Source organism: Bos indicus x Bos taurus, chromosome 3 (genome assembly GCF_003369695.1).
Source record: "Bos indicus x Bos taurus breed Angus x Brahman F1 hybrid chromosome 3, Bos_hybrid_MaternalHap_v2.0, whole genome shotgun sequence".
Classification (NCBI taxonomy): Eukaryota; Metazoa; Chordata; class Mammalia; order Artiodactyla; family Bovidae; genus Bos; species Bos indicus x Bos taurus.
Genome location: NC_040078.1, coordinates 54,663,748 through 54,676,504, shown reverse-complemented (window position 1 = coordinate 54,676,504; position 12,757 = coordinate 54,663,748). Strand labels below are relative to the sequence as shown.

General features: G+C 39.6%; 1 protein-coding gene across 3 annotated transcripts in view; it reads right to left on the bottom strand.

Annotated features, from left to right (window-relative positions):
* LOC113889642 (guanylate-binding protein 4-like) overlaps positions 1-12,757 on the bottom strand; it is a 56,335-nt gene that overhangs the window by 3,253 nt on the left and 40,325 nt on the right. For all 3 annotated transcript variants that reach the window (XM_027536621.1, XM_027536620.1, XM_027536622.1), the window contains exons 8-10: positions 3,540-3,752; positions 1,924-2,026; positions 1,411-1,604 (exon numbers count right to left, since the gene is read on the bottom strand). In XM_027536621.1, the coding sequence (XP_027392422.1) occupies positions 1,411-1,604; positions 1,924-2,026; positions 3,540-3,752 (510 nt within the window). The remainder of the gene's footprint in view (positions 1-1,410; positions 1,605-1,923; positions 2,027-3,539; positions 3,753-12,757) is intronic.

The window sequence follows — 12,757 nt, the reverse complement described above, 5'->3', positions numbered from 1 at the left end:
TCATCATTGGGTCTTTCCCCCTTTTCAAAGAAGCTGTCCAGTGACATTTTTTTTTTTTTAACTTATTTTGGCTAGGCTTAGCTTGTGAGCTCACCAAAACTGTGATTGAGACAAGTGAGCAGTGTGGAAAAGAGGTGGGGACAGAAGTGGTAAATAAAATAATCAGTGGGCCATATATGGCCTAAAATAAGTGTTGGATTCTTATTTGAAACCTGCCACCAGATGCACAATTGAAGTACATCAACTCTTGCCAGTATAGAACCTGCCACTAGATGCAGCTTAATTAATTGTCACTTGCCACTCACTGATAGGGTTTTGATATGAGTCTGCCAGCAATTGATTTATGATGGCTTTGTGCAGTCAAACCTCTCTGCTAATGGTAATATGAATTTGCAGTCACTCCCCTGCATCACTGCCTCAGCTCCAGCTCAGATCATCAGGCATTAGATTCTCATAAGGAACACACAACCTAGACCCCCTGCATGCACAGTTCACGGTCGGGTTCAGGCTCCTCTGAGAATCTAATGCCGCCACTGATCTGACAGGGGACAGAGTTCAGGCGGTAATGTGAGTGATGGGGAGTGGCTGTAAATACAGATGAGGCTCTGCTCACTTGCTTGCTCACCACTCACCTCCTGCTGTGTAGCCTTGTTGCTAATAGGCCACATCTGCTGCCAGTCTGTGCCTGTGGGCTGCCAACCCAAGCTCTGCACCATCTCCCTGGGTAGGGAGGATCTGTTCCTCAGTCAGGCCTTAAAGCTATACCAGTGATGTGTTTCAGCCCTAAGAATGCACTCTGGGAGGGAATGTAGGTGAATTCTGAATATTTCTCAGTTCCCCTGAGATAAAATGGCCACAACTCATGTCACAAATAATGAGATCTGCTGACCCTCTTTAGGACACTGACTATCAAACTCCAGGTTTGAACAAAGAATATATTTACTCTAGGTGTGTAAAATGAATCAGGCAGATCTGGAAATAAATGTAGCAAATTTTAGAGCTTTCAGCATCCCATATATCATACCAGGCACAATCTGATACCTTCAAGAGCAGATGGAACTATTCCAGGTCTCTGATGGTTGTACCAAAAATTCTAACGACTCTAACACTGAAGTCCTATTCATGTTGGGGCAAATATGACACTGTAATCACCACAAACAGCAGTTCAGGAGCCTGGACCATGTTATTTTCCCTTCCAGACCCTAACAGTACAGAAAGTGCTGAGTCTTACAGAGGTGAGTCTTACAGAGGTGAGGCTTCAGCACGATCCACATCTCTTTGATATTTACATTAAACATATGTCTTTGGATTTCTGTCTGGGATCTGACTATAGGTCATATTTCTGTCCCTTTATTATAGAGAAACTAGCATTTTGCCTATCAGACTCTGCCCACGCCCATCTGGACTTACCTTCAGCTTGTGTGCCAGCACTGCTTCCTGCTCTCTTAGAAGGTTTTCTCTTTCCATCATCAACTTCTCTTTCAACTGGGCTACATTTTCCTTACAGCTTCTCTCTTGGGCCTCCATTTTTTGCTTCTCATCATTCAGTTCCTGTGTTAGCAGATCCTGTTTCATCTCTGCTTCTTGTCTCTTTGTACATTCCTCTGTTTCACAAGAGTTTTAAATAAATAACAGTTATGCTGAGCTATACCTTCCTGAGCTCAAAGACTAAAATGATATTAAATTGGTGGGAAGGAGTCTGACTGTTCCTGCTACCACATTAGACAACCTGCTTCAGCATATGAGGTAGAAGACCTGATTGGATGTACATAAAACCCAAACTCCCCTGGTTATTTCCACATGTAGCAGAGAGGTTCCACAGAAGAAGAGGAAGCTCTGGTTCCAGGAAGAGTTTGCTCCCACACCTGCCAAAGGGCAGCACAGGAACCACCTTCCCCTCTGAGAGCCCAGTCCTCCCTGTACCTGCCATGGCCTTGTCCCCATCAGTGAGGGCCTGGTCTGCCTTCAGGATGGCTTTCTCTACTCCTGCCTGCGACTGCAGGAAGCTTTGGAGGACCTGGTTTGCCTGAGAAAACAACAAGAAGCAAAGACTCATCAGGCAGCAAAGACTAGAGTCTTGCTGTGGAAATTATTGTTCAGTAAACCTACAGACTGTGTCCCTATATGTTCTTCATCCTTCTTGGGGCCCCACAGTGGTTAAAGATCCTGTAATTCTGTGCAATTGTACAGACACCAATCCTCGACTGCTTGCAGCTGTAGTCTCTGCACATTGTTTTTCTTCTAATGCTCATCTACTCTTTCTTTACTGGATACCATTTACTGACAGTCCAACTTGTGGCCTTTACCTCCTCTTCCAGGAAGCATTCTTAAGCTTTATTCTGAGTTCTGAATGGCTTCCAGGAACAAAACAGCTGCCCTGTAAGCACTACTACTTGACAGTTGTGTGATCTTGGGCAACTTAGTACATCCTCCCCATGTCATATTTCTCAACTTTATAATAAAGATGATAGCAGTATCTAATTTATATTATTCTGAGGACTAAATTGATAATCCAACCAAATCACCTAAGGTACAGTTGATGTAGTGAGTGCTTAACATACATCAGCCATCGTCATCATCACCACCACCATCACTATCACTCATCCCTATCAATGTATATAATAACCATTGTCCCACCATATCCATTGACTATTTACATGTCCGTCTCAGGTAAGACCATAAGCTTCTTGAAAATAGCAGCTTTTCTTTAATTTTCCCTATTCTTTGCAGAAAGCCCATTTGAGGGAAATTTCTTTTTAAAATTTTGTTATTTTATTTTTATGCAATTTTTAAAGGTTACACTGCATTTAAGGTTACTACAAAATATTGGCTATATTCCCTATACTTTGCAATACATCTTTGTAGCCTATCTTACACCCAATCATTTGTACCTCACACCCTCCCTCCTGTATTGCCCCCACTCCACATTAGTAACAAATAATTTGTCCTCTATGTCTGTGAATCTTCTTCTTTGTTATGTTTACTAGTTTGCTGTAGCTTTGGATGTCAAGTATAAGTGATATCATCAGTATTTGTCTTTCCCTGTTTAACTTATTTCTCTTAGTATAAGTCAATCCATGTTGCCACACATGGCAAAATTTCGTCCTTTTATTTTTTTAATAACTGAGTAAGTAGCATTCATATATATGCACACTCCACATCTTCTTTATCCATTCATCTGTTGATGGATATTTAGGTTGCTTCCATATCTTGGCTATTGTAAATAATGCTGCTATGAACTTTGGGATGCGGGTATCTATTTGAATTGGTGTTTTGCAAAACCTAGTACATTGTTTGAATAAAAGGAATAGTCTCTTTCATCTAGATCCTTGATAATAAGTCCTGTCTTTGGGTAGAAATATTTCTGGTTTGTTGAAGAGTAGCTAACATGCTGTAGATATAAAAGCTGAAAATGTGAAGATATTGCCATGCTCTCCTTTCTCTACAAAAGTTGTGCTATGGTCTTAGAATTTCAAAATAACCAACAAAAACCCTTGGACTCAAATCTGTTGTTCTTTCCCAAACCCCTTACTCCTCACCTTAACTCCTTTCCTGGGAATGAGTTTATAGTTCTCTTCAAACTTGTTCCTTGCTTCTAAGTAGCAATGATATCCTCCAGGGACAAAGAAAGTTCCCTCTGAAATACTCGTCATTAAGGGCTCTGAAAGCTTTTTAAGCTCAGCCTGACAATATCTGACAGATGCTTCTTCATTTTGCAACAAGAAATCATCTTTCTTTTTCTTGATCATGATCTGTTGGAAAAACAAGGAGAAATGCAATAGAAAGGAGCTGTTAGAAGAAAACATCCAACTGTGATCCTCTTGAAGGAAGCAATGGGACAACATCGGCACACATGAGACACAGAATAATAGATATAGAGTCAGGAGACTAGCTTTAGTCCCAGGTATGACCAACTCTGTGTGACTTATAGGAAGTCCCTTAACTTTCTTGTCTCTGTGTCAGCATCTGTGAAATGGTGGGTTGGCAGATGTGGATTTCATTGTTCCTTTAACAGTAGTAGGATTAATAGTGATAAATCCATCAACAATGAAAAATAGCAAGTTCAATATGATTTGAAGTAGGCTTTCTTATGCATACTAGGTGCTTTAAATAAAATATACACATAGCAAATCAACTGCCTAACATAGTGAGTGAAGTATACACTGAACAGAGTTTTGAACTTTTTCTGAATTCTTGTTTCATTGAGGGTTTGATTGTGTGAAAATATAGGAACAGAAATTTTGTACTTGTGCTTATAAATTACAGTTGGGCTGGTTTTCCTCTAAGAGATTTTTGTAACTTGTAGGATGGACAAAGGTAGACAGAAAGACAAGGTTTCAGTGATGGTGCTAATGGTAAGTAGAATTATGAACTCTAAGAATTCTCTCCCTTGGTGTTCACACTGCATAGTCCCTGGACCTATGAGCACGATGAATGTTGATCCTGTGTTTAGATTATGTCTTATGGCACAGGCTACTTTAAGAAAGTGAGATTACCCAAGTGGGCATTACATAATCACACAAGCCCTTTCCATGCAGTCTTCTCTAGTTGGTGGCAGAAGAGGTAATTGGAGTGATTAGAAACAAAAGCAGAATACAATGCACCATTGCTGGCTTGAAGATGAAGGGGGGTTCCGCAGAGCCCATATGAGTTCTGATGAAAAATATATTCATATATTTACATATGGGTAGGACACTCTGGCTTATACATGATTTAAATTAAACTTTATGCTAAATACAATAACCTGTTTTGTGGCCTATCAAACATGTACATCTGCTCTAACCATTAAAAAAGAATGCATTTAAAAATCAAAATGGAAGGGGCAGTCCTAAGATGGCAGAGAAATAGGATGGGGAGACCACTTTCTCCCCCACAAATTCATCAAAAGAACATTTAAACACCGAGTAAAATCCACAAAACAACTTCTGAATGCCAGCAGAGGACATCAGGCACCCAGAAAAGCAGCCCATTGTCTTTGAAAGGAGGTAGGAAAAAATATAAAAGACAAAAAATAGAGACAAAAGAGGTAGGGATGCAGCTCCATTCTGGGAAGGGAGTCTTAAAAAGAGAGAAGTTTCCAAACACCAGGAAACACTCTCACTGCCAAGTCTGTGGCAAGCCTTGGAAGCACAGAGGGCAACATAACAGGGAGGAAAAAAAATAATAATTAAAACCCATAGATTATGAGCCCAACGGTAACTCCCCCAGCGGAGAAGCAGCTCAGACACCTGTACCCACCACTAGCAAGTGGGGGCTGGGCAGGGAGGCTTGGGCTGCATGGCTTAGAGTAAGGACAGGGCCTGAATGCCCCAAGGGCACTCTGAGAGAACTAAGTTGGGCTAGCAAATCAGACTGTGGGATAACTACCATGCGCAAAGCCAGCCCTAACCTAAGACACCACCAGGCCTGCGCATAGAATAAAGGACTGAACAGAGATAGCCGGCTGCAGACCATGCCCCTCCAGTGACAGGCAGCCAGAGTCAGAAAGGGGGCAATCGCAGCCCCAGAGAGACATTATCTACCAAACTGCAAGCAGGCTTCTTTGCTAACTAAGATTTCTTGGGGTTCTGGACAGTCAACATCTGACTGAGAAGGTGCGCTGGTTGTACACCCAGAAAACTGAGCGGCAGGGACAGGGGAGGCAATAAGTCGCAGCAATTGCGCTCACCAAACATCTCATTACCTGAGCTACTCGGACCTGGGAAGGGCACAAAATGCAGGCCCAACTGAGTCTGCACCTCTGAGGACAACCCGAGTGCCTGAACCTGAGCGGCTTAGACCTGGGAGGTGCATGAAGCCCAGGGCCAGCCTTGGATGGTTCCTGGAGGAGCAACATAGAGCCTGAGCAGTGTGGACAGGAAGGGCACATGCGCTGTGAGTTGGGGCAGGCCCAGTGTGGCTGAGGCACTGAGAGCACAAGCCAGTGTTATTTGTTTGTAGTGTCCCTCCCTCCCCACAGTGTGACTGAACAAGTGATCCTAAAAGAAAGTGTCCACCACCGTCACCTTTGTGTCAGGGCAGAAATCAGACACTGAAGAGACCAGCAAACAGAAGAAGCTAAAACAGAGGGAACCGCCTTGGAAGTGACAGGTGCAATAGATTAAAACCCTGTAGTTAGTACCAACTACATGGGAAGGGGCCTATAGATGTTGAGAAATACAAGTCAGACCAAGGAACTATCCGAAAATGAGCTGACCCCACAAAACCCACAATACCACCAGAGAAAGTCCTAGATATATTTTTACAATCATTCTTTTATTATTTTTCTTTTTAATTATTTTTCAATTTTTACATCCTCTATTACTCCTTTAATTTTCACTTTTATAACCTACTAGTACTTTGCAAAAAAAAAAAAAAACCCTATTTTTTAAAAGCAAACTTCATATATATATATATATTTTAATAATTTTTGTGGCTTTGTTTTTTTATTCTTTTCTTTTTTCTCTTTCTTTTTTTTTTCTTCTTTTCTTTAATATTGTACTTTTTAAATTCCAAACTCTACTCTAGATTTTTAGTCTTTGCCTTTTGGTATTTGTTATCAATTTTGTTCCTTTAAGAACCCAATCTTCAGTACACATTTTTACTTGCGAGCAAGACTACTGGCTTGACTGCTCTCTCCCTCTTTGGACTCTCCTTTTTCTCCACCAGGTCGCCTCTGTCTTCTCCCTATCCCCTCTCTTCTCTACGCAACTCTGTGAATCTCTGTGTGTTCTAGACAGTGAAGAACACTTAGGGAACTGATTACTGGCTGGATCTGTCTCTCTCCTTTTCATTCCCCGCTTTTATCCTCCTGGCCACCTCTGTCTCCTTCCTCCCTCTTCTCTTCTCTGTATAACTCCATGAACATCTCTGAGTGGTCCAGTTGGGGAGTGCACATAAGAAAGTGATTACTGGCTAGCTTGCTCTCTCCCCTATTGATTACACCTCATCTCATTCGTGTCACCTCTAACTCCCTCTTCCCTCTTCTCTTCTCCATGTAACTCTGTGACTCTCTCTGGGTGTCCCTCACTGTGGAGAAACTTTTCATCATTAACCTAGATGTTTTATCAATGGTGCAGTATAGAAGGAGAAGTCTTGAGACTACTGTAAAAATAAGAATGAAAACCAGAAGTAGGAGGCTTAAGTCCAAACCCTGATTACACCAGAGAACTCCGGACCCAGGGAACTTTAATCGACAGGAGCTCATCAGATGCCTCCATACCTACACTGAAACCAAGCACCACCCAAGGGCCAATAAGTTCCAGAGCAAGACGTACTATGCAAATTCTCCAGCAACACAGGAACGCAGCCCTGAGCTTCAATATACAGGCTGCCCAAAGTTACTCCAAACCCATTGACATCTCATAATTCATTACTAAACACTTCATTGCACTCCCGAGAGAAGAAATCCAGCTCCACCCACCAGAACACTGACACAAGCTTCCCTAACCAAGAAACCTTGACAAGCCACCTGTACAACCCCACTCACAGTGAGGAAACTCCACAATAAAGAGAACTCCACAAAGTGCCAGAATACAGAAAGGCCATCCCAAACTCAGCAATATAAACAAGATGAAGAGACAGAAAAATACCCAGTAGGTAAAGGAACAGGATAAATTGCCCTCCAAACCAAACAAAAGAGGAAGAGATAGGGAATCTACCTGATAAAGAATTCTGAATAATGATAGTGAAAATGGTCTAAAATCTTGAAATCAAAATGGAATCACAGATAAATAGCCTGGAGACAAAGATTGAGAAGATGCAAGAAAGGTTTAACAAGGACCTAAAAGAAATTTAAAAAGAGTCATTATATACTGAATAACGCAATAAATGAGATCAAAAACACTCTGGACGCAACAAATAGTAGAATAACAGAGGCAGAAGATAGGGTTAGTGAAGTAGAAGATAGAATGGTAGAAATAAATGAATCAGAGAGGAAAAAAGAAAAACAAATTAAAAGAAATGAGGACAATCTCAGGGACCTCCAGGACAGTGTTAAATGCCCCAACATTTGAATCATAGGAGTCCCAGAAGAAGAAGACAAAAAGAAAGACCATGAGAAAATACTTGAGGAGATAATCATTGAAAACTTCCCTAAAATGGGGAAGGAAATAATCACCCAAGTCCAGGAAACCCAGAGAGTCCCAAACAAGATAAACCCAAGGCAAAACACCCCAAGACACATATTAATCAAATTAACAAAGATCAAACACAAAGAACAAATATTAAAAGCAGCAAGGGAAAAACAACAAATAACACACAAGGGGATTCCCATGAGGATAACAGCTGATCTTTCAATCTGAAACTCTTCAGGCCAGGAAGGAATTGCAAGACATACTTAAAGTGATGAAAGAAAATAACCTACAGCCCAGATTACTGTATCCAGCAAGGATCTCATTCAAATATGAAGGAGAAATCAAAAGCTTTACAGGCAAGCAAAAGCTGAGAGAATTCAGCACCATCAAACCAGCTCTCCAACAAATGCTAAAGGATATCTTCTAGACAGGAAACACAAAAAGGGTGTATAAACTCGAATCCAAAACAATAAAGTAAATGGCAACGGGATCATACTTATCAATAATTACCTTAAACATAAATGGGTTTAATGCCCAAACCAAAAGACAAAGACTGGCCGAATGGATACAAAAACAAGACCCCTATATATGTTGTCTACAAGAGACCCACCCCAAAACAGGGGACACATAGGGACTGAAAGTGAAGGGCTGGAAAAAGATTTTCCGTGCAAATAGAGACCAAAAGAAAGGAGGAGTAGCAATACTCATATCAGATAAAATAGACTTTAAAACAAAGGCTGTGAAAAGAAACAAAGAAGGACACTACATAATGACCTAGGGATGAAACCAAGAAGAAGATATAATGATTATAAATATATATATATATTTATATATGACCCAACATAGGAGGACTGCAATATGTAAGACAAATGCTAACAAGTATGAAAGGGGAAATTAACAATAACACAATAATAGTGGGAGACTTTAATACCCCACTCACACCTATGGATAGATCAACTAAACAGAAAATTAACAAGGAAACACAAACTTTAAACGATACAATAGACCAGTTAGACCTAATCGATATCTATAGGACATTCCATCCCCAAACAATGAATTTCAACATTTTCTCAAGCTCACACGGAACCTTCTCCAGGATAGATCACATCCTGGGCCATAAAAATAGCCTTGGTAAATTCAAAAACACTAAAATCATTCCAAGCATCTTTTCTGACCACAATGCAGTAAGATTAGATCTCAATTACAGGAGAAAAAAACTATTAAAAATTCCAACATATGGAGGCTGAAAAACACACTGCTGAATAATCAACAAATCAGAGAAGAAATCAAAATATGCATAGAAATGAATGAAAATGAAAACACAACAACCCAAAACCTGTGGGACACTGTAAAAGCAGTGTTAAAGGGAAAGTTCATAGCAATACAGGTATACCTCAAGAAACAAGAAAAAAGTCAAATAAATAACCTAACTCTACACCTAAAGCAACTAGAAAAGGAAGAAATGAAGAACCCCAGGGTTAGTAGAAGGAAAGAAATCTTAAAAATTCGGGCAGAAATAAATGCAAAAGAAACAAAAGAGATCATAGCAAAAATCAACAAAGCCAAAAGCTGGTTCTTTGAAAGGATAAATAAAATTGAGAAACCATTAGCCAGACTCATCAAGAAACAAAGGGAGAAAAAGCAAATCAATAAAATGAGAAATGAAAATGGAGAGATCACAACAGACAACACAGAAATACAAAGGATCATAAGAGACTACTTTCAGCAATTATATGCCAATAAAATGGACAACGTGGAAGAAATGGACAAATTCTTAGAAAAGTACAACTTTCCAAAACTTGACCAGGAAGAAATAGAAAATCTTAACAAACCCATCACAAGCACGGAAATTGAAACTGTAACCAGAAATCTTCCAGCAAACAAAAGCCCAGGTCCAGACAGCTTCACAGCTGAATTCTACCAAAAATTTAGAGAAGAGCTAACACCTATCCTACTCAAACTCTTCCAGAAAATTGCAGAGGAAGGTAAACTTCCAAACTCATTCTATGAGGTCACCATCACCCTAATACCAAAACCTAACAAAGATGCCACAAAAAAAGAAAACTACAGGCCAATATCAATGATGAACATAGATGCAAAAAAATCCTTAACAAAATTCTAGCAATCAGAATCCAACAACACATTAAAAAGATCATATACCATGACCAAGTGGGCTTTATCCCAGGGATGCAAGGCTTCTTTATTATCTGCAAACCAATCAATATAATACACCACATTAACAAATTGAAAAATAAAAGCCATATGATTATCTCAATAGATGTAGATAAAGCCATTGACAAAAGTCAACATCCATTTATGATAAAAACTCTCCAGAAAGCAGGAATAGAAGGAACATACCTCAACATAATAAAAGCTATATATGACAAACTCACAGCAAACATTATCCTCAATGGTGAAAAATTGAAAGCATTTCCCCTAAAGTCAGGAACAAGACAAAGGTGCCCACTCTCACCACTACTATTCAACGTAGTTTTGGAAGTTTTGGCCACAGCAATCAGAGCAGAAAAAGAAATAAAAGGAATCCACACTGGAAAAGAAGAAGTAAAACTCTCACTGTTTGCATGTGACACGATACTCTACATAGAAAACCCTAAAGATTCCACCAGAAAATTACTAGAGCTAGTCAATGAATATAGTAAAGTTTCAGGATATAAAATTAACATGCAGAAACCCCTTGCATTCCTATACACTATAATAATGAGAAAATAGAGAAATTAAGGAAACAATTCCATTCACCATTGCAATGAAAAGAATAAAATACTTAGGAATGTATCTACCTAAAGATACTAAAGACCTATATATAGAAAACTATAAAACACTGGTGAAAGAAATCAAAGAGGACACTAATAGATGGAGAAATATACCATGTTCATGGATCGGAAGAATCAATATAGTGAAAATGAGTAGACTACCCAAAGCAATCTATAGATTCAATGCAATCCCTATCAAGCTACCAATGGTATTTTTCACAGAGCTAGAACAAAGAATTTCACAATTTGTATGGAAATACAGAAAACCTCTAATAGCCAAAGCAATCTTGAGAAAGAAGAATGGAACTGGAGCAATCAACCTGCCTGACTTCAGGATCTACTACAAAGCCACAGTCATCAAGACAGTATGGTACTGGCACAAGACAGAAATACAGATCAATGGAACAAAATAGAAAGCCCAGAGATAAATCCAGGCACCTATGGACACCTTATCTTTGACAAAGGAGGCAAGAATATACAATGGAGAAAAGACAATCTCTTTAACAAGTGGTGCTGGGAAAACTGGTCAACCACTTGTAAAAGAATGAAAGTAGAACACTTTCTAACACCATACACAAAAATAAATTCAAAATGGATTAAAGATCTAAACATAAGACCAGAAACTATAAAACTCCTAAAGGAAAAGATAGGCAAATCACTCTCTGACATAAATCACAGCAGGATCCTCTATGACCCACCTCCCAGAATATTGGAAATAAAAGCAAAAATAAACAAATGGGACCTAATTAAACTTAAAAGCTTCTGCACAGCAAAGGAAACTATAAGCAAGGTGAAAAGAGAGCCTTCAGAATGGGAGAAAATAATAGCAACTGAAGCACCTGACAAGCAACTAATCTCAAAAATATACAAGCAGCACCTGCAGCTCAATTCTAGAAAAATTAACGACTCAATTAAAAAATGGGCCAAAGAACCAACAGACATTTCTCCAAAGAAGACATACAGATGGCTAACAAACACATGAAAAGATGCTCAACATTACTCATTAGCAGAGAAATGCAAATCAAAACCACAATGAGGTACCATTTCATGCCAGTCAGAATGGCTGAGATCCAAAAGTCTACAAGCAATAAATGCTGGAGAGGGTGTGGAGAAAAGGGAACCCTCTTACACTGTTGGTGGGAATGCAAACTAGTACAGCCACTATGGAGAACAGTGTGGAGATTCCTTAAAAAACTGGAAATAGAACTGCCATACAACCCAGCAATCCCACTGCTGGGCATACACACTGAGGAAACCAGAATTGAAAGAGACACGTGTATCCCAATGTTCATCGCAGCACTGTTTATAATAGCCAGGACATGGAAGCAACCTAGATGTCCATCAGCAGATGAATGGATAAGAAAGCTGTGGTACATATACACAATGGAGTATTACTCAGCCATTAAAAAGAATGCATTTGAATCAGTTCTAATGAGGTGGATGAAACTGGAGCCTATTATACAGAGTGAATATGTAAAATTTTTCTTTCCAGAAAGAAAAATACCAATACAGTATACTAACGCATATATATGGAATTTAGAAAGATGGTAACTATAACCCTGTAAGCGAGACAGCAAAAGAGACACAGATGTAGAGAACAGTCTTTTGGACTCTGTGGGAGAGGGAGAGGGTGGGATGATTTGAGAGAATGACATTGAAACATGTATAATATCATATATGAAACGAATCGCCAGTCCAGGTACCATGCATGATACTGGATGCTTGGGGCTGGTGCACTGGGACGACCCAGAGGGATGGTACAGAGAGGGAGGAGGCAGGAGGCTTCGGGATGGGGAACATGTATATACCTGTGGCAAATTCATGTTGATGTATGGCAAAACCAATACAGTATTGTAAAGTAATTAACCTCTAATATAAATTTAAAAATAAAAATCACAATGGAATAACTGTAGGGCAGGATTAAAAATTGAG